Source organism: Myripristis murdjan, chromosome 17 (assembly GCF_902150065.1).
Source record: "Myripristis murdjan chromosome 17, fMyrMur1.1, whole genome shotgun sequence".
In the NCBI taxonomy this organism is placed as follows: domain Eukaryota; kingdom Metazoa; phylum Chordata; class Actinopteri; order Holocentriformes; family Holocentridae; genus Myripristis; species Myripristis murdjan.
Genome location: NC_043996.1, coordinates 26,194,437 through 26,215,115, shown reverse-complemented (window position 1 = coordinate 26,215,115; position 20,679 = coordinate 26,194,437). Strand labels below are relative to the sequence as shown.

Here is a 20,679-nt window from a genome sequence, read left to right as displayed (position 1 = left end):
TGTCCTGGTTGTATTTTGCAGATGTGGGTCAGTTCAGTGTGTGATATATTCTGATGGTGGCTGAGCAATTTGACCAGCAACAAGGCCGTGTCACGCTGAAGGTTATTCTTCTGAAATGACAGCAGCTGGAAAAACCACATGAAATCTGTCTTTGAGTGTGTGTGAACGCCAAACAGCAGGTTTTCCCACATTTTATGAAATTCCCACACTTTCTCATTACTTTTCCAGACTTCAGACCCCTGTAGGAAATCCTGCTTTTTTTTTTTTTTTATCATGATCAAAAGCCCAATCTTGCTATTAAAAAGAAACAAATGATTCAGAGTTTGAAACTGTCTTAAAATTTAGTTTTCCATATAAAGACTGTCTTCCATGACAGACATTGATTGATTGATTGGCACACTGAACTTGCAGTGCATCCATTTACAGTGTCCTTCAATCCATCCATCTGTACATCCACTTTATTCCTACATGTAAGCAGTTAAATTTGCTTCATGGTTGTTTCGGAGTCTTTTCCTCTCGACTAGTTTTCCCTCTTTGGTAACTCTGGTGCTTGCAGGTCATTTTACTTTTTGTTGCTGCTCCAAACATGAAGATGGCACTTCTATGTGTTTTGAGGGGGAAATCAAGTTATTCTGAGATGTTATTTTCACATTTTCTCCAGCAAGCTTTGCAGACTTTACTTGAAATAAAAAAAACAAAACACTGTGTTCATTCTCAGAAATATTTTATTCAGTGTATTCATCAACATAAAGTTTCCAGTCATTTTATGCAACTGTCAAAGTGATCAAATTATTTCCCAGCACTTTCCCAGATTTTTCATGCCTGATTAGAAAATTGGGATCACTGAACAAGCAGAAACCAGAAACCCACTGTTTCAAAAACAAACTAATGATTCAGTTTTTGGAAACAAACAAAAAAGAAGAAAGACTGTTTTGATTCATAGAAGTGTCTTATATTAAATAGCCTATTATAAACATTCACTTTGTAGACACATCGAGTCACTGAAACCTGGTCAATGATTCTTGTTGTTTCCACCTCAATATGAACTTTATTCACACCATCAATCTGTTAAACCGGCATGTTAGCACTGTTGAGGAACATTATAATATTATAATAAACAATGTTGATGTTGCATCATAATTTCAACATGATAGGAAAACCTCAACATATTGCCCACTATTTTGCCATAATAATTGGCCATAAGTTTCAGGCTTATGCAGCGAAACACAAACAGAAAAAAAAAAAAAAAAAAAAAAAAATACCACAGCAAATATGCAAAGAAGAAAAGAACCATGTAGACTGCACAACAGTTTCATGTGAAGAAAGGTTTAATTTATTTTCTCTACTGCTGATTAATAAGAGTGCAACTTATGGGCATCATGGCTGAACAGAAAAACAAAACAGTGTCATAGAACTGCCCGCTCTGTTAAAGAGACTGGGAAGTGTAGTGCAGAAACACTCAAGCAATGACAACTTCACACTAAAGATGGAGACAAAACAGAAAATCAGAATCTGATACTGTTTTAATAAACCCTCACTACTCAGAATGAGGGGTTTAGACAAATTCAGCAGTGGTGTTGAAACGTGGGTGATAATAAAGCCCAAGTCCAGCATGGAGAGGCTGAGTGAATGTGGTCTGGACTCTGTGGAGGAGAGTCATGGTTTCAGAGACGCTGTAGAAGGACAGAATACCTGCTCTGGGATCCAGGTACACTCCCACTCTGGAGGACACAGGGAGCGGGATTTCAGTTTCGATTTTGTTGTGTTTGAAGTGACACTTTGTGTTGTAAAAAAACAATGCCCAAGATTTGTCATTATATCCAAATCCACATACATCCACAGTTCCTGTTCTGCTGATATCCTTATATGAGACTGCTATATAAACTTCCCCCTTCAACTTCATCTCCCAGTAACAACGTCCAGTCAGACTCTCTCTACTCAGGACCTGACACCATTCAATGAATCTGTCTGGGTGACTGGGATATGACTGTTCTTTTGCCATTCGTGTCACTTTTCTTTTCCTCTCAGATAATGACAGCCATGTGTTTGCTGTGTTTGGATCCAGTGTGATGGGACATGAATATTGTAAGAATTCATCTCTGGTCTTGGGCTCTGGTTGTGGCAGTAAAACATCCACTCCAGTCACTGTCAGTGAGATCTTGGACCATTCCTCACTAAGAAGGTCCTGTAGTTTCTCTCTCAGCTCTGACACAGCTGCAGTCACATCCTCAAAGTAGCTCAGAGGACGGATGTTGGTGCTGGGTGAGTCTGTAGATTCACTGAGACATGAGAGCGAGGGGCAATTCTGTAGAAAATGGATGTGATCCTGTGTGTGTGAGAGCTGCTCCAGCTCAGCGTCTTTCCTCCTCAGCTCAGCGATCTCCTGCTTCAGCTTCTCCTGAACTTCTTCAACCCGACTCACTTCCTCTTTCTGCTGGGATCTGATCTGCTGCTTCACATCAGACCTTCTTTTCTCCATCAAAGTGATCAGCTCAGTGAAGATCTCCTCACTGTCCTCCACTGCTTTATCAGCAGAGTGATTGATCTCCTCCACCTCCTGCTGAAGCACCTTCACGTCTTTCTCTGTGTCCTGGATTCTCTGCTGGATTTTTTGCCGACTCACCCCGAGCTCTTTCTGCCTCTCTTTCCTTTCTGCTGCAGCTGAGACTGTGTGGTGGCCTTTATGTTCATCCATGGAGCAGAGATAACAGATACACTGCTGATCAGTGCGGCAGAAAATCTTCATCACCTCATCATGATTAGAGCAGATGTTCTCCTGAAGCTGCTTGAATGGGTTTACCAGCTTGTGTTTTTCAAAGGCGGGGGATTGATAGTGAGGCTGGAGGTGCTGCTCACAGTAAGAGGCCAGACACACCAGACAGGACTTGAGGGCTTTCAGTTTCCTCCCAGTACAGACATCACAGGCCACATCTCCAGGTCCAGCATAGCAGAGATCAGGAGGAGCAGCTTGGAGTCCCGTCTTCTTCATTTCCTCCAGTAACTCTGCTAACATGGTACTTTTCACCAGGACAGGCCTCGGTGTGAAGGTTTGTCTGCACTGTGGGCAGCTGTAGATTTCCTTGTGCTCCTCTCCATCCCAGCAGTCTTTAATACAGCTCATGCAGTAGCTGTGTCCACAGGGAATAGTCACCGGATCCTTCAGCAGATCCAGACAGATGGAACAGCAAAACTTTGCCGAGTCCGGCTGAATTCCTTGCTGCGCCATTTCCCCTCTCAGTCACAGTGAACGTCTGATAGTTTCACTTTCTATCAACAGATAAGAGTTGTGCTCCGATCCAAAGCAAACATCTGCTTTTTCTCACAGTCATTGGCTGATCTGCTGTAAACGGGCTTGTCGGCTCTTGTTCTTCACACTGTGTTGTTTCCACTTGTCTTTAAACTGTCAGATCTGAGAAGCACGAAATATCTGGGCAGAATATAACTCGTATGTTTGAGGTCAGACAGAAGTGGGAGGGGTTCAGCTGCTGCTTCACTCTAGGAAGAGGAGCGATCTTAAAGAGGCAGTGTGTGTTTTGCCCTCATCTCCAATATTAGATGAAGATTATGATAAAATCTAAATGAAACCATCTCACTGGACTATTGAAAAACCATTTCTGTTCACAATGCACATTTGAAAATCACACTGCACGTATAAGACATCCCATTGTTAGTTGGGTCACCACTTTTATCAACACAAATAAGAGCAAATAACTTAGAGGGATGCAGGGTCTAATCCTGTTGGAGATGTTTTGAAAAGACATATGTAAGTAAAGTTAAAACTCAGAGAGGGATTTGGCCACATCTAAATTTCATCCCCAACTGTCTCCTGTTCAGTTGTTCATGTTTAGGGTCTCACTGTTCTGCTGCTCAACGCAGGATGAAGTGAATTTTAAATTCATTGCCTTTTCCCGCAAGAAAATATATTACATGATATTTTACATGATGCTTTACATTGACGATTGGACTCCATTAACAATAATGAAACCAACAGGATCAGAAAATCAGTACATATGAAAGCACTCTCTCCCTTTCCCCCCTCTTTTTTGTTTTAAGTGTAACATGATTTGAATTTAAGCTCTGAATAATAAGTGGAAGAACATGTGACATTTTCTAGTTGCTCTGATGCCCATATAGTGCCAGTCAAACAGCAAACACTGTGATAGTAATTATGCAAAGAAAATCAGGACCATGTATGCTGCAGACTCAGATACATCATCATCATCAACCTTTATTTGACTAGGCAAGTTAATTAAGAGCAGACTCTTATTTACAGTAATGGCCTAGGTGGGGGTAGGGGCCCCCTGGGGAAGGATATGGAGATTCAAAAATAAAAAAGGGGATAAAAGAGGAGACAGGGTTAAAGACAGACGTACAGACATGCACAACATAAGCAGTACAGCAAACATTCATGGTGGGCATCAAACTTACTTAAACAGAGGAATGGAAATTAAGACAAGTTGCCGGCACATAAAACACAAACACAGCAGAAGTACATATTATACACAATCGTCAGCAGTATTGGACATAACAGACATAAAGCACATGAACATTACTGATGTTAGAGACATACAATAAACACACAGTGAAGTAGTAGAAATGATGGGCAGAGCATTATGCAGGCAGCAGATTCATCAACAGTGGTATAGCCAGTGGTTAGTAGCAGGCAGGAGGCAAGAGGGGGACAAACATTAGGCACTTGAGACAAAACACACAAGACAGGTAAGAGAAGACAGTACACACACTTGGCAGGTGAGAGAATATATGTGAGGCAGGTTATGATATATTGCATACTTAGAGTAAAAAATAGAATAAAAGCAGAGAATAAAACATTCATGGAGCAGGAGGACAGACAGATAGGACAGGAGGACAGACACCACTGTAATGTCTGTGGTTTCCACGTGTGCACAGGTTCAAAAATCATCTCTTTACTTCTTTTCTGGAACTACAGAAACACAAGCACATCAAACTCTCATAACACACTCACACTGACAATATTTGGCCCCCTGACACAACTTGTACTCTCGCAAGCTACAGGTGGTCACATGACTGATTTCCACATCAGCAAATTGCCGGGTTAAGCAGTGTTTGGCACAACGTGGTCTTTCACTGAACTTGCAATCAACAACATAAATCTCCTGTTTGCATCACCAGTAGTCCATTACTCTTGCACATTCATTATGCATCTGTGTCGCTGCTTTTATGCATCTTTTCACCGCTTGTGCTCAGCTGGAAATACAGAAACTCAACTAGTTCAATGTGACTGCATATTGGGGGCCGTCTATGGACCCCTAAGCTTAAGGGCGTAGGTTTGATTTTGACATTGGTGGGGACATAAATGCGCTCCAAGGTGGCACCCCTGAAAATTGATGTTTTTTGCATTCATGACTGCAATTTCACGTCATGTAGAGCTGATCAAATAAACAAGAAAATGATCATAATCAGAAAAAAATCCAAAATATTCAGGGATTGACATTGATGTTTATACTGCATATCTGAATATCTATACTGACTACAAGTATTTAATAATTCTGCAATGTTGTAAGTTAAAGGCAACTAAAGAAAGACAAGCAGGCAATTTAACAGAGTTCATATCTTTAGTGCAACTGTGCATCATACTGTACATCAACAACACCATACATAAACATAAATAAAATGAAATAAAATATAATAAATGCTTGACACTAAACACCTAAATACAAACAGATTAGTGTTTATTGCCTTGCTCTTATTTGAAAAAAATCTCTGGGTTGTTGAAGCTCTACAGTTCTATAACCTTGACATTTAAAATCATGGTTAGTAAAAATGAATAATTCCTGCTTCCCCAGAGACAACAGGCCAATGTGCCTGATAAAAGTTCTCATTTCAAAGAAGCATGCTGAACTATTGTTATAACTGCCACCTGACAAAATAAACTAAAGAAAAAAATCAATAGCTTAATTGACTATTATTGTTATCACCATTATTATCAACCACACATCAGCAATATAATAAATAAAGTGGGCCTGTTTTCTTGGAGTAACTTCCACTTTGACTTCTAAAGAAACTTCTTATATCCACTTTTTTCGGGGACCCATCCTGGCTGTGGCTTATTACCAATCACACACACACACACACACACACACACACACACAAATGTGAATGTAAATGCAACCAATGATATTAAACTCTGTCCAACTGACGTGACAGAACGGCAGAGCCAATCGATGAGCGATATTAGGTTTGAGGCGGGACTTCTAGCAGAGAGTGACTGTTAACCCTTTGTGTACCATAAGCATTGACTAGACACTGACGGACAGTGTTTGTATTGGTAGGGACTATACAGTAGTGGCTGGATATTAGTAGGGACGTGTCCCTGGCCTAAGCTGCCCCAAAGTGCCTGCGTGAGCTGCACTCATTGTTTCTCCAAATTGACCTGTTAAAATATCACATGTGCTATGAATTGACATCAGATTCTGAATGAGCAACATAATAAACCAAAACACAAAATGAGACTTGGGGGAGTCCAGTGTCCATTAATACGCCCAACATTACAGTGGGCCCCACATGAGGAGCCCACAACAGTTTCAACAGTGACATTTTGTACTTTAATATGAGTAAACATTCAAGTGGCCGCTCTCGATGGTCGATTGATTGAATGGAACCTGTAACCACCACGGCTGAATAGACAGAGACAAAATCTATCAACAGAAGAGCCAAAGAAAAAGACGTCGCAGCACCACCCACACTGTTTGATTGACAGGTGATGCCTGAAATGTGAAGCACAGTCTCACCTCTGACATGGCTGCCGTCCAAATTTTATTTACCTCATCATCAAAATAAAATGGCTTCGCTCTTCTGTTTGGACTTTTTTTCCCCCTGCCCACACAGTGTGAGCATGTATCATGGAACTAAATGACATGATATTTAAAGTGCTTTATGTTCACAATTTGAGAGCCACATTTCCTTTGAAAACACACTCTTTGTTCATTTCCGTGCAACATTTGGAGTCTGAGGCTCTGAATCTTGTAAAGTAGCTTTTGAAAACGTTCTTTACAAATTCATCTAAACTGATCTGAAAAACTACTGTATTCACAGTGTCAGTACATTTGTGTCTTATTTTGAAATGACACACTGGAATGGAAAAAAAGTGAATATCAGTCTAGATTCACAGGTCATGTAATGCAGTTAATTTCTCTGTATCAACCAAAGCTGGTTTCATCTTATCCCAGAAATAGTTAAGAAAAAAATATATATATCTCCATGTGTAATGGTATTGTACCAGAATGCTGGTTGTATGTAGGATTTTTCCCTATTAATACTTAAGTTTGCTTCACACTGACAAAATATAGTTTCAGTTAATATTCCTTGTAGAAAATACCAGTCCTTGTAAGATGACTAAAACTAGAAATGAAAATAGAAATCAACTGACTTCAACTTCCAAACGCACACTGAAAACTGAATGCAACTGAAATAGAAATTTATCACAATGGATGTGTGGCTTTTATTATGAAAAATATGTAAGGAAGGAAGACCAGATCTCAATTTATGAACTTAATATTGTATTCACAGTTTATACTTTGCATTTTGTAAATTTTCAGTCATTTTCCACACCTTAATGTCCTGGTTGTATTTTGCAAATGTGGGTCAGTTCAGTGTGTGATATATTCTGATGGTGGCCGAGCGATTTGACCAGCAACAAGGCCGTGTCACGCTGAAGGTTATTCTCTTATCAAAACTTCTGAAATGACAGCAGCTGGAAAAAAAAAATAAACAAGTAAATCAACCAAGTTATTCTGAGATATCATTTTCAGATTTTCTCCAGCAAGCTTTACAGACTTCTTGGAATAAAAAATCAGTGTTCATTCTCAGAAATATTTTATTCACTGTATTCATCATCATAAAACTTCCAGTCATTTTATGCAATTTTCAAAGTGATCAAATTATTTCCCAGCACCTTCCCAGATTTTTCAGGCCTGAATAGAAAATTGTGATCATTGAACAAGCAGAAACCAGAGACCCATTGTTTCAAAAACAAACTAATGATGCAATTTTTGGAAACAAACAAAAAAGAAGAAATACTATGTTGATTCATGGAAGTGTCTTTTTATTAAATATTATAAACATTCACTTTGTAGACACATCCAGTCACTGAAACCTGGTCAATGATTCTTGTTGTTTCCACCTCAATATGAACTTTATCCACACCATCAATCTGTTTAAACCAGCATGTTAACACTGTGGAGGAACATTATAATATTATATTTATGTTATATATATGTTATATATATGTTATAATATTATAACATCATAATTTCAACGTGATAGGAAAAACCTCAACATATTGGCAATTATTTTGTCATAATGATTTGCCATAAGTTTCAGGCTCATGCAGTGAAACACAAACAGAAAAAAATACCACAGCAAATATGTACAGAAGAAAAGAACCATGTAGATTGCACAACAGCTTCATGTGAAGAAGGGTTTAATTGATTTTCTCTAGTGCTGATTGATAAGAGTGCAACTTATGGGCATCGTGGCTCAACAGAAAAAGAAAACAGTGTCACCTGCAGACATTCGAAGCAAAAACATGTCACAGAACTGCCCGCTCTGTTAAAGAGACCGGGAAGTTTAGTGCAGAAACACCCCAGCAGTGACACCTTTACACTAAAGATGGAGACAAAACAGAAAATCTGAATCTGATAGCTCTTTAATACACCCTCACTACTCAGACTTACGGGTTTAGACAAATTCAGCAGTGGTGTCCAAATGTGGGCGATAATAAAGCCCAAGTCCAGCATGGAGAGGCTGAGTGAATGTGGTCTGGACTCTGTGGAGGAGAGTCATGGTTTCAGAGACACTGTAGAAGGACAGAATACCTGCTCTGTGATCCAGGTACACCCCCATTGTGGAGGACACAGGGAGCAGGATTTTAGTTTCGATTTTGTTGTGTTTGAAGTGACAGTTCATGTTGTAAAAAGACAATGCCCAAGATTTGTCATTGTATCCAAATGCACATGGATCATCGGTCCCTGTTCTGCTGATATCCTTATATGAGACTGCTATATAAACCGCCCCACTCCGCTTCACCTCCCAGTAACAACGTCCAGTCAGACTCTCTCTACTCAGGACCTGAAACCATTCAGTAAATCTGTCTGGGTGACTGGGATATGATTGTTCTTCTCTCATTACTGTTACTTTTCTGTTCTCCTCAGATAATGACAGACGTCTGTGTGCTGTGTTTGGATCCAGTGTGATGTGAATTGAATATTGTAAGAATTCATCTCTGGTCTTGGGCTTTGGTTGTGACAGTAAAGCATCCACTTCAGTCACTGTCAGTGAGATCTTGGACCATTCCTCACTAGGAAGGTCCTGTAGTTTCTCTCTCAGCTCTGACACAGCTGCAGTCACATCCTCAAAGTAGCTCAGAGGACGGATGTTGGTGCTGGGTGAGTCTGTAGATTCACTGAGACATGAGAGCGAGGGGTAATTCTGTAGAAAATGGATGTGATCCTCTGTGTGTGAGAGCTGCTCCAGCTCAGCGTCTTTCCTCCTCAGCTCAGCGATCTCCTGCTTCAGCTTCTCCTGAACTTCTTCAGCCCGACTCACTTCCTCTTTCTGCTGGGATCTGATCTGCTGCTTCACATCAGACCTTCTTTTCTCCATCAAGCTGATTAGCTCAGTGAAGATCTCCTCACTGTCCTCCACTGCTTTATCAGCAGAGCGATTGATCTCTTCCACCTCCTGTTGAAGCAACTTCGCCTCTTTCTTTCTGTCCTGGATTCTCCGCTGGACTTTTTGCCGACTCACCCCGAGCTCTTTCTGCCTCTCTTTCCTTTCTGCTGCAGCTGAGACTTTGTGGTGGCCTTTATGTTCATCCATGGAGCAGAGATAACAGATACACTGCTGATCAGTGCGGCAGAAAATCTGCATTGCTTCATCATGATTAGAGCAGATGTTCTCCTGAAGCTTCACGGTGGCTTCAACCAGCTTGTGTTTCTTTAATGGAGCGATATCATAGTGAGGCTGGAGGTGGTGCTCACAGTAAGAGACCAGACACACCAGACAGGACTTGAGGGCTTTCACTTTCCTCCCAGTGCAGAAATCACAGGCCACATCTCCAGGTCCAGCGTAGCAGAGATCAGGAGGAGCAGCTTGGAGTCCCATCTTCTTCATTTCCTCCAGTAACTCTGCTAACATGGTGTTGTTCACCAGGACAGACCTCGGTGTGAAGGTTCTTCTGCACTGCGGGCAGCTGTAGATTTTCTTGTGTTCCTCTCCATCCCACCAGTCTTTAATACAGCTCATGCAGTAGCTGTGTCCACAGGGAATAATCACCGGATCCTTCAGCAGATCCAGACAGATGGAACAGCAAAACTTTGCCGAGTCCGGCTGAATTCCTCGCTGTGCCATTTCCCCTCTCAGTCACAGTGAAAGTCAGATGATATTGTTCTCTCTCTGCTGATAAGAGTTTGATCCAAGTCAAAAGGTTGTTCCTGTTCTTTACACACATTGGCTGATCTGCTGTAAATGGGTGTGTTGACCCTTGCACCTGGCAGTGTTTTTTTTTATTATTATCAGTTTTATGTTTGCTCAGAATACACAGTTGAAACTCAATGCAATGACACCAAATGCTATTATTAGTAGGGTTACAGCATTAATCAAATGAAAATGAGGAATCAGGCCTAAACACGCGAGATGTTTCGAAAAACAGATTTGAGGGGGCGCCCTGGTAGCACACTGTACAAGTGCGTACCATGTGTTAAGGCTGAGTCCTGATCGCAGTGTTCTGGGTTCAAATCTGACCTCGGGCCGTTTGCTGCATGTCGTCCCCCTCTCTCCCCTGCCTTTCCTGTCTCTCTCTCTGCTGTGACTGTCAAATAAAGCAGAAATACCAAAATAATCTTAAAAAAAAAAAAAAAAAACACTTTCAAACTGTTTTTTTTTTTTAAATGCTGAGCCAGATTTGCATTTTATCCTCAGTGTTCAGCTGCTCATCAGAATCTGGGATGAAATGAAATCTGATCCTGTGTGTTTAGGGAAGAAAAATGGGTGCAGCCTTCTGGGAATATTTCCATTGCACACAGTGGAAGCGTGTATTATGGCACAGTATACACTGTATTTTACAGTGTTTTATGATGACTTATTGCGTCTTTATTACCAAATATGGAAATAGTAAGAGTAGACAATTAACACAAAATATCACCAGCCACATTTGTTCCCTTGAGTGTAACTTCCTTCTTTGTTTTTTTTTTTGTCACCTTTTAGACTTGCAGATCAAATGAAAAATGGATGTAGTAAAGTGATACAGTTCACTTCTCTGTAGGTTACAAGGTTGTTTTGATCTTATTCCAGACGAAGCTGAAGAAAAATGTATGTATAATGAGACTTTAGTGCTCATTGCAAATAAAACTTACCCCAATTTACTGTTTCAAGTGCTTATATTGGCAATTATTTAACTTACAACCACGAAAACCCACACGAAAAAATGATTTCAAGCTGAAAGTGAAATACATAACAATGGATATCTGGTGAGTATTACAACCTGAAATCAATACATAAGGAAGGAGGTGTAGACAATGATTTATAAACATACATTTCTACACACTCTATTTAAATGTTTAATGCTTTTTCTAGATCTTAATGCTCTGATTGCATTTGAAAGATTGTGATGAGTTCAGTGTGAAATATTCTGATAAACACAGCAGAAATTGAACCATCGACAAGGCCATATCCTGTTGAAATTTATTCTTCAGTACACTCACCAGCACAACATCTGAAATGACAGCATGTGCCTCCATAAAAGGTATTGTCATGTGAGGACGAAAACAAAAGGATCCTATAAATGTTATGCAATTTCCAAACTTGACCTGGAAATATTTAAATCAGTTCTTGACACTTTTTTTTTTAATTTTTTTTTTAAACTTTTTTAAGTTTGCTTTACGTTTAGTTCTCCAGACCAAACCACTCTGTGTCAGAAAAGCTGCAACGGTACAAAAATGAATTTGCATATTATACTTACAGTTACCCATTCACAGTGTCCCTCGGTTTCTCCACCTATGACCACTGACTTAATTCATTCATTTCACCAGTTAAACTGATAATATGATTGTCCTTCATTAATTTTATCTGAGTGAATGTTGCCTGTTTTCTAGCACCAGAGCTTGTTGGTAATTTTACTTTCAGTCCCTGCTCTCAACAGTAAAACTGCACAGAAAACAGAAAAGCCACTAAAGAAAGACAAGAAGGCAATTTAACAGAGTTCTCGTCTTTAGTGCAACTGTGCATCATACTGTATATCAACAACATCGTACATAAACATAAATAAAATAAAATAGAATAAAACATAATAAATGTTTGACACTAAATACCTAAATACAAACAGATTAGTGTCCATTGCCTTGCTCTTATTTGAAAAAAATCTCTGTGTTGTTGAGGCTCTAGTTATATAACCTTAACATTTTAAAACATGGTTAGTAAAAATGGATCATTCCTGCTTCCCCAGAGACAACAGGCCAATGTGCCTGATAAAAGCTCTCATTTCAAAGAAGGATGCTGAGCTATTGTTATAACTGCCACCTGACAAAATAAACAGTGAAGAAAAACATCAGTAGCTTAGGTGACTATTATTGTTATCACCATTATTATCAACTACACAACAGTACTGATAATACTGATATTAAATTCCGTCCAGCTGATGTGACACAGCGAGGACGGCCAATCACACATTAGCAAGAAATGGCAGAGCCAATCGATGAGCGATATTAGGTTTGAGGCGGGACTTCTAGCAGAGAGTGACTGTTAACCCTTTGTGTACCGTAAGCATTGACCATACACTGACGGACAGTGTTTGTATTGGTAGGGACTATACAGTAGTGGCTGGATGTTGGTCGGGACGTTTCCCTGGCCTAAGCTGCCCCAAAGTGCCTGCGTGAGCTGCACTCATTGTTTCTCCAAATTGACCTGTTAAAATATTACAGTTGCTATTGCCAGTGAATTCACATCAGATTCTGAATGAGCAACATGATAAACCAAAACACAAAATAATAAATGAGACTTGAGGGAGTCCAGTGTCCATTAATATGCCCGACATTACAGTGGGCCCCACATGAGGAGCCCACAACAGTTTCAGCAGTGACATTTTGTACTTTAATATGAGTAAACATTCATGCGTCCGCTCTTCCCTGTCGATTGATTGAATGAAACCTGTAACCACCATGACTGAATAGACAGAGACAGAAAATCTATCAACAGAAAAGCCAAAGAAGAAGACATCGCAGCACCGCCCACACTGTTTGATTGACAGGTGATCCCTGAAACGTGCAGCACAGTCTCACCTCTGACACGGCTGCTGTCCAAATTATATTTACCTCGTCATGGAAATAAAATGGGTTCGCTCTTCTGTTTGGACTTTTTTTTCCCCCATTCACAGTGTGAGCGTGTATCCTGGAACTCAATGACATGATATTTTAAAGTGCTTCACGTTGACAATTTGAGAGCCACATTTCCTTTGAAAACACACTCTTTGTTCATTTCCGTGCAACATTTGGAGTCTGAGGCTCTGAATCCTATAAAGTAGCTTCTGAAAACGTTCTTTACAAATTCATCTAAACTGATCTGAAAAAACTACCGAATTCACAATGTCAGTACATTTGTGTCTTATTTTGAAATGACACACTGGAACGGGAAAAAAAAGTGATTTCAGTCTAGATTCACAGGTCAAGTAATGCAGTTAATTTCTCTGTATCAAACAAAGCTGGTTTCATCTTATCCCAGAAATAGTTAAGAAAAAAATATATATCTCCATTTATAATGGTATTGTACCAGAATGCTGGTTGTATATAGGATTTTTCCCTATTTATACTTAAGTTAACTTCACACTGACAAAAAATATTTTCACTTATTATTCCTTGTAGAAAATACCAGCCCTTTTAAAATGACTAAAACTAGAAATGAAAATAGAAATCAACTGACTTCAACTTCCAAACGCACACTGAAAACTGAATGCAACTGAAGTAGAAATTTATCACAATGGTTGTGTGGCTTTTATTATGATTAAAAAAAAAAAAAAAAAAAAAAAAATATATATATATATATATATATATATATATATATATATATATATATATATATATATATATATATGTGTGTGTGTGTGTGTGTGTTCGAGGAAGGAAGACCAGATATTAATTGATGGACTTTTAATTCACAGTTTACATGTTTCATTTTGTAAATTTTCAGTCATTTTCCACACCTTAATGTCCTGGTTGTATTTTGCAGATGTGGGTCAGTTCAGTGTGTGATATATTCTGATGGTGGCCGAGCGATTTGACTAGAAACAAGGCCGTGTCACGCTGAAGTTTATTTTCTTAACACAACTTCTGAAATGACAGCAGCTGGAAAAAACACATGAAATCTGTCTTTGAGTGTGTGTGAACGCCAAACAGCAGGTTTTTCCCACATTTTCAAACAAGTTATTCTGAGATATTATTTTCTGATTTTCTCCAGAAAGCTTTACAGACTCCTTGTAATAATAATAATAATAAAAAACACTGTGTTCATTCTCAGAAATATCTTATTCAGTGTATTCATCAACTGAAAGTTTCCAGACATTTTAAGCAATTCCCAAACTGATTAAATTATTTCCCAGCACTTTCCCTGATTTTTGATTCATGGAAGTGTCTTTGATTATATATTATAAACAATCACTATGTAGACACATCCGGTCACTGAAACCTGGTCAATGAATCTTGTTGTTTCCACCTCAATATGAACTTTATCCACACCATCAATCTGTTTAAACCAGCATGTTAACACTGTGGAGCATTATAATATTGTAACAAAAATGTTGATGTTTGCATTATGTATGCACATAATTTCAAATTATAATTTCAACGTGATAGGAAAAACCTCAACATATTGCCAACTATTTTGCCATAATAATTTGCCATAAGTTTGAGGCTCATGCAGTGAAACAAACAGAAAAAAAAAAAAAATACCACAGCAAATATGCACAGAAGAAAAGAACCATGTAGATTGCACAACAGCTTCATGTGAAGAAGGGTTTAATTGATTTTCTCTAGTGCTGATTGATAAGAGTGCAACTTACGGGCATCATGGCTGAACAGAAAAAGAAAACAGTGTCACCTGCAGAAATTTGAAGCAAAAATATGTCACAGAACTGCCCGCTCTGTTAAAGAGACTGAGAAGTTTAGTGCAGAAACACTCTAGCAATGACAACTTCACACTAAACATGGAGACAAAACAGACAATCAGAATCTAATACTGCATTAATAAACCCTCACTACTCAGACTTAGGGCTTAGACAAATTTAGCAGTGGTGTACAAACGTGACTGATAATGAAGCCGAAGTCCAGCACAGAGAGGCTGAGTGAATGTGGTCTGGACTCTGTGGAGGAGAGTCATGGTTTCAGAGACGCTGTAGAAGGACAGAATACCTGCTCTGTGATCCAGGTACACTCCCACTCTGGAGGACACAGGGAGCGGGATTTTAGTTTCGATTTTGTTGTGTCTGAAGTAACACTTCATGTTGTAACAAAACAATGCCCAAGATTTGTCATTGAATCCAAATCCACATGGATCCACGGTCCCTGTTCTGCTGATATCCTGATATGAGACTGCTATTGAAACTCTCCCCTTCCACTTCACCTCCCAGTAACAACGTCCAGTCAGACTCTCTCTACTCAGGACCTGCCACCTTTCAGTAAATCTGTCTGGGTGACTGGGATATGACTGTTCTGCTCTCATTACTGTTGCGTTTCTGTTCTCCTCAGATAATGACAGACGTCTGTGTGCTGTGTTTGGATCCAGTGTGATGTGACATGAATATTGTAAAAATTCACTTCTGGTCTTGGGCTCTGGTTGTGGCAGTAAAACATCCACTTCAGTCACTGTCCTTGAGATCTTGGACCATTCCTCACTAAGAAGGTCCTGTAGTTTCTCTCTCAGCTCTGACACAGCTGCAGTCACAACCTCAAAGTAGCTCAGAGGACGGATGTTGGTGCTGGGTGAGTCTGTAGATTCACTGAGACATGAGAGCGAGGGGTGATTCTGTAGGAAATGGGTGTGATCCTCTGTGTGTGAGAGCTGCTCCAGCTCAGCGTCTTTCCTCCTCAGCTCAGCGATCTCCTGCTTCAGCTTCTGCTGAACTTCTTCAGCCCGACTCACTTCCTCTTTCTGCTGGGATCTGATCTGCTGCTTCACATCAGACCTTCTTTTCTCAATCAAACTGATCAGCTCAGTGAGGATCTCCTCACTGTCCTCCACTGCTTTATCAGCAGAGTGATTGATCTCCTCCACCTCCTGTTGGAGCACCTTCACCTCTTTCTCTCTGTCCTGGATTCTCTGCTGGATTTTTTGCCGACTCACCCCGAGCTCTTTCTGCCTCTCTTTCCTTTCTGCTGCAGCTGAGACTTTGTGGTGGCCTTTATGTTCATCCATGGAGCAGAGATAACAGATACACTGCTGATCAGTGCAGCAGAAAATCTTCATCACCTCATCATGATTAGCGCAGATGTTCTCCTGAAGCTTCACAGTAGCTTCGACCAGCTTGTGTTTCTTTAATTGAGCGATTTCATAGTGAGGCTGGAGGTGGTGCTCACAGTAAGAGGCCAGACACACCAGACAGGACTTGAGGGCTTTCACTTTCCTCCCAGTGCAGAAATCACAGGCTACATCTCCAGGTCCAGCGTAGCAGAGATCAGGAGGAGCAGCTTGGAGTCCCATCTTCTTCATTTCCTCCACTACATCTGCTAACATGGTGTTTTTCACCAGGACAGGCCTTGGTGTGAAGGTTTGTCTGCACTGCGGGCAGCTGTAGATTTCCATGTGTTCCTCTCCATCCCACCAGTCTTTAATACAGCTCATGCAGTAGCTGTGTCCACAAGGAATAATCACCGGATCCTTCAGCAGATCCAGACAGATGGAACAGCAAAACTTTGCCGAGTCCGGCTGAATTCCTCGCTGCGCCATTTCCCCTCTCAGTCACAGTGAGCGTCAGATGATATTGTTCTCTCTCTGCTGATAAGAGTTTGATCCAAGTCAAAAGGTTGTTCCTGTTCTTTACACACATTGGCTGATCTGCTGTAAATGGGTGTGTTGACCCTTGCACCTGGCAGTGTTTTTTTTATTATTATCAGTTTTATGTTTGCTCAGAATACACAGTTGAAACTCAATGCAATGACACCAAATGCCATTATTAGTAGGGTTACAGCATTAATCAAATGAAAATGAGGAATCAGGCCTAAACACACGAGATGTTTCGAAAAACAGATTTGAGGGGGCGCCCTGGTAGCACACTGTACAAGTGCGTACCATGTGTTAAGGCTGAGTCCTGATCGCAGTGTTCTGGGTTCAAATCTGACCTCGGGCCGTTTGCTGCATGTCGTCCCCCTCTCTCCCCTGCCTTTCCTGTCTCTCTCTCTGCTGTGACTGTCAAATAAAGCAGAAATACCAAAATAATCTTAAAAAAAAAAAAAAAAAAAAAAAAAAAAAAAACACTTTCAAAATGTTTTTTTTAAAATGCTGAGCCAGATTTGCATTTTATCCTCAGTGTTCAGCTGCTCATCAGAATCTGGGATGAAATGAAATCTGATCCTGTGTGTTTAGGGAAGAAAAATGGGTGCAGCCTTCTGGGAATATTTCCATTGCACACAGTGGAAGTGTGTATTATGGCACAGTATACACTGTATTTTACAGTGTTTTATGATGACTTATTGCGTCTTTATTACCAAATATGGAAATAGTAAGAGTAGACAATTAACACAAAATATCACCAACCACATTTGTTCCCTTGAGTGTAACTTCCTTCTTTGTTTTTTTGTTTTTTCACCTTTTAGACTTGCAGATCAAATGAAAAATGGATGTAGTAAAGTGATACAGTTCACTTCTCTGTAGGTTACAAGGTTGTTTTGATCCTATTCCAGACGGAGCTGAAGAAAAATGTATGTATAATGAGACTTTAGTGCTCATTGCAAATAAAACTTACCCCAATTTACTGTTTCAAGTGCTTATATTGGCAATTATTTAACTTACAACCACGAAAACCCACACGAAAAAATGATTTCAAGCTGAAAGTGAAATACATAACAATGGATATCTGGTGAGTATTACAACCTGAAATCAATACATAAGGAAGGAGGTGTAGACAATGATTTATAAACATACATTTCTACACACTCTATTTAAATGTTTAATGCTTTTTCTAGATCTTAATGCTCTGATTGCATTTGAAAGATTGTGATGAGTTCAGTGTGAAATATTCTGATAAACACAGCAGAAATTGAACCATCGACAAGGCCATATCCTGTTGAAATTCATTCTTCAGTACACTCACCAGCACAACATCTGAAATGTCAGCGTGCACCTCCATAAAAGCTGTTGTTATGTGAGGACGAAAACAAAAGGATCCTATAAATGTTATGCAATTTCCAAACTTGACCTGGAAATATTTAAATCAGTTCTTGACACTTTTTTTTTTTTTTTTTTTTTTTTTTTTTTACTTTTTTAAGTTTGCTTTACGTTTAGTTCTCCAGACCAAACCACTCTGTGTCAGAAAAGCTGCAACGGTACAAAAATGAATTTGCATATTATACTTACAGTTACCCATTCACAGTGTCCCTCGGTTTCTCCACCTATGACCACTGACTTAATTCATCCATTTCACCAGTTAAACTGATAATATGATTGTCCTTCATTCATTTTATCTGAGTGAATGTTGCCTGTTTTCTAGCACCAGAGCTTGTTGGTAATTTTACTTTCAGTCCCTGCTCTCAACAGTAAAACTGCACTCCTCTGTGGGGTTTTTTACAATCAAGTTTTTATTGAGTTTTATAGCAAGTGCCAAAGTAAAGAGGAAACAAAAACAGACCAAAAAGCAAGCGAACCAAAAGAAAAACAATCATGTGAACCAAAAATAAAAAAAAGAACATAACCATCCCCACCATCACCAAATAAATGCATTCCTTATCATTTTATCAATAATGATTATAATTGCAGTGCATTTATTGCTGCTATTTTTAAAATCATATTGTCAAAGTGCAGGGATTGGAACTAACATATTAAAAACTATTTAGCTATAATAGAAACTACAGCAGATTTCTACTTGTTGCCTCGTTAAGGCCCATGCAGTAGAACAGAAATAACAAAAAACAATAACGCAAATATGCAATGAATATCCATAAAGAGGCCACAATAGCTGAATTAATGTCATTTTTTACATTTTCATGAGTAGAAAGACACAAAAATGGAATTAAACGAACTTCCAAAGACAAAAATGTCACAGCAGTGCCCAAGCTGTTTGACTGACAGGTCAGATCTTTTGATAAGTGCAGTGCAGAAACACCACAGTGATGAGCGCTTAGCAAGAAATGAGACAGAACAGAGAAAGAAAATCTCACATTCATTCATTTCCACTTCACCGATCCCGTCTACGTGAGTTCACACAGCTCAGCAGTGGCATCCCAACTATTAAGCCGAAGTCCAGCATGGAGAGGCTGAGTGAATGTGGTCTGGACTCTGTGGAAGAGAGTCATGGTTTCAGAGACGCTGTAGAAGGACAGAATACCTGCTCTGTGATCCAGGTACACTCCCACTCTGGAGGACACAGGGATTTCAGTTTTGATATTGTTGTGCTTGAAGTGACAGTTCTTGTTGGAACAAATAATGCCCAAGATTTGTCATTGCATCCAAATGCACATGCATCCCTGGTCCCTGTTCTGCTGATATCCTTATAAGAGACTGCTATTGAAACTTTCCCCTTCCACTTCACCTCCCAGTAACAATATCCGGTCAGACTCTCTCTACTCAGGACCTGAGAGCATTCAATAAATCTGTCTGGGTGACTGGGATATGACTGTTCTGTTGCCTTTCGTGTCACTTCTTCTCTTCTTCTTCCTGCTCTCAATGAAGGCAGACGCTTTTTCTCTAGCTCCCTCCTGCCTTTATCTGCCCTGCTTTGCTCTTTGTCTTGTGCTTGTCTCAGTCAGATTCTTTCGGAGCCTCTCTCTGCTCTCCGAAAATCTACAACAATGGATCTGATCGGCTGGTCTCTCGATGCAATTGATCAAATTTTCTCTACAAGAAAACTGGGCAAAGGAGAGCCCGCATGCCCTGCCGGAACATTTGCCGCTGGGTACATCATGGACTCCTGGGAGAAGTGGAGGATGATGTGCCTGTCGATTCTTTCCGTCGAGGATGCTGAAGACGTCTACACGATTGGATTTATGATAACAGGATTTCTGCTGTTTGGTGCTGGTGGATTCCTGATTTATCGCAAAGTTCAGAGGGTGTTGGCAGCTGTTTTGGCTCTGGAGAAGCTGCCAGCCATAAAAGGTTTGAGCCGAGCTAACAACACTCAGACTCATGCGTTGTGCGAATTAATTCGCGAATTGGTTCGCAAGCAGGAAGAAATTCCTGGACTTTTACGCCAGATGGGCAACAACTCGGAGAAGTTGGAAGCTCGATTCTGAGGTATGGGCCATAATTTGGAAATTATTCGGAATCACCGAGAGAACCACAGAGACTTAAGGCTGATGGAAACTGCAGACTCAGCCTGACCCAAACAGATAGATAGATAGATAGATAGATAGATAGATAGATACTTTATTCATCCTGAAGGAAATTCACAGTTTCCAGCAGTATCCACAGAGTACAAGATTAAGTAAATCAAAAATAAAGAATAAG

The 20,679-nt window shown here is 39.9% G+C and overlaps 2 protein-coding genes across 2 annotated transcripts in view; one reads left to right on the top strand and one right to left on the bottom strand.

Annotated features, from left to right (window-relative positions):
• The window catches only part of LOC115375905 (contactin-associated protein-like 4), a gene marked incomplete at its 5' end in the record, with an annotated part of 181,956 nt that overhangs the window by 33,675 nt on the left and 127,602 nt on the right, over nucleotides 1-20,679 (top strand). The window lies entirely within an intron of this gene.
• LOC115374783 (E3 ubiquitin/ISG15 ligase TRIM25-like) lies at nucleotides 1,382-16,968 on the bottom strand. The gene is made up of 3 exons (XM_030073903.1): nucleotides 15,463-16,968; nucleotides 4,930-4,942; nucleotides 1,382-3,231 (listed from the first exon to the last, which is right to left on the bottom strand). Exons 1-3 carry the CDS (start codon nucleotides 16,966-16,968, stop codon nucleotides 1,556-1,558), a joined length of 3,195 nt encoding a protein of 1,064 aa, XP_029929763.1. The 3' UTR covers nucleotides 1,382-1,555.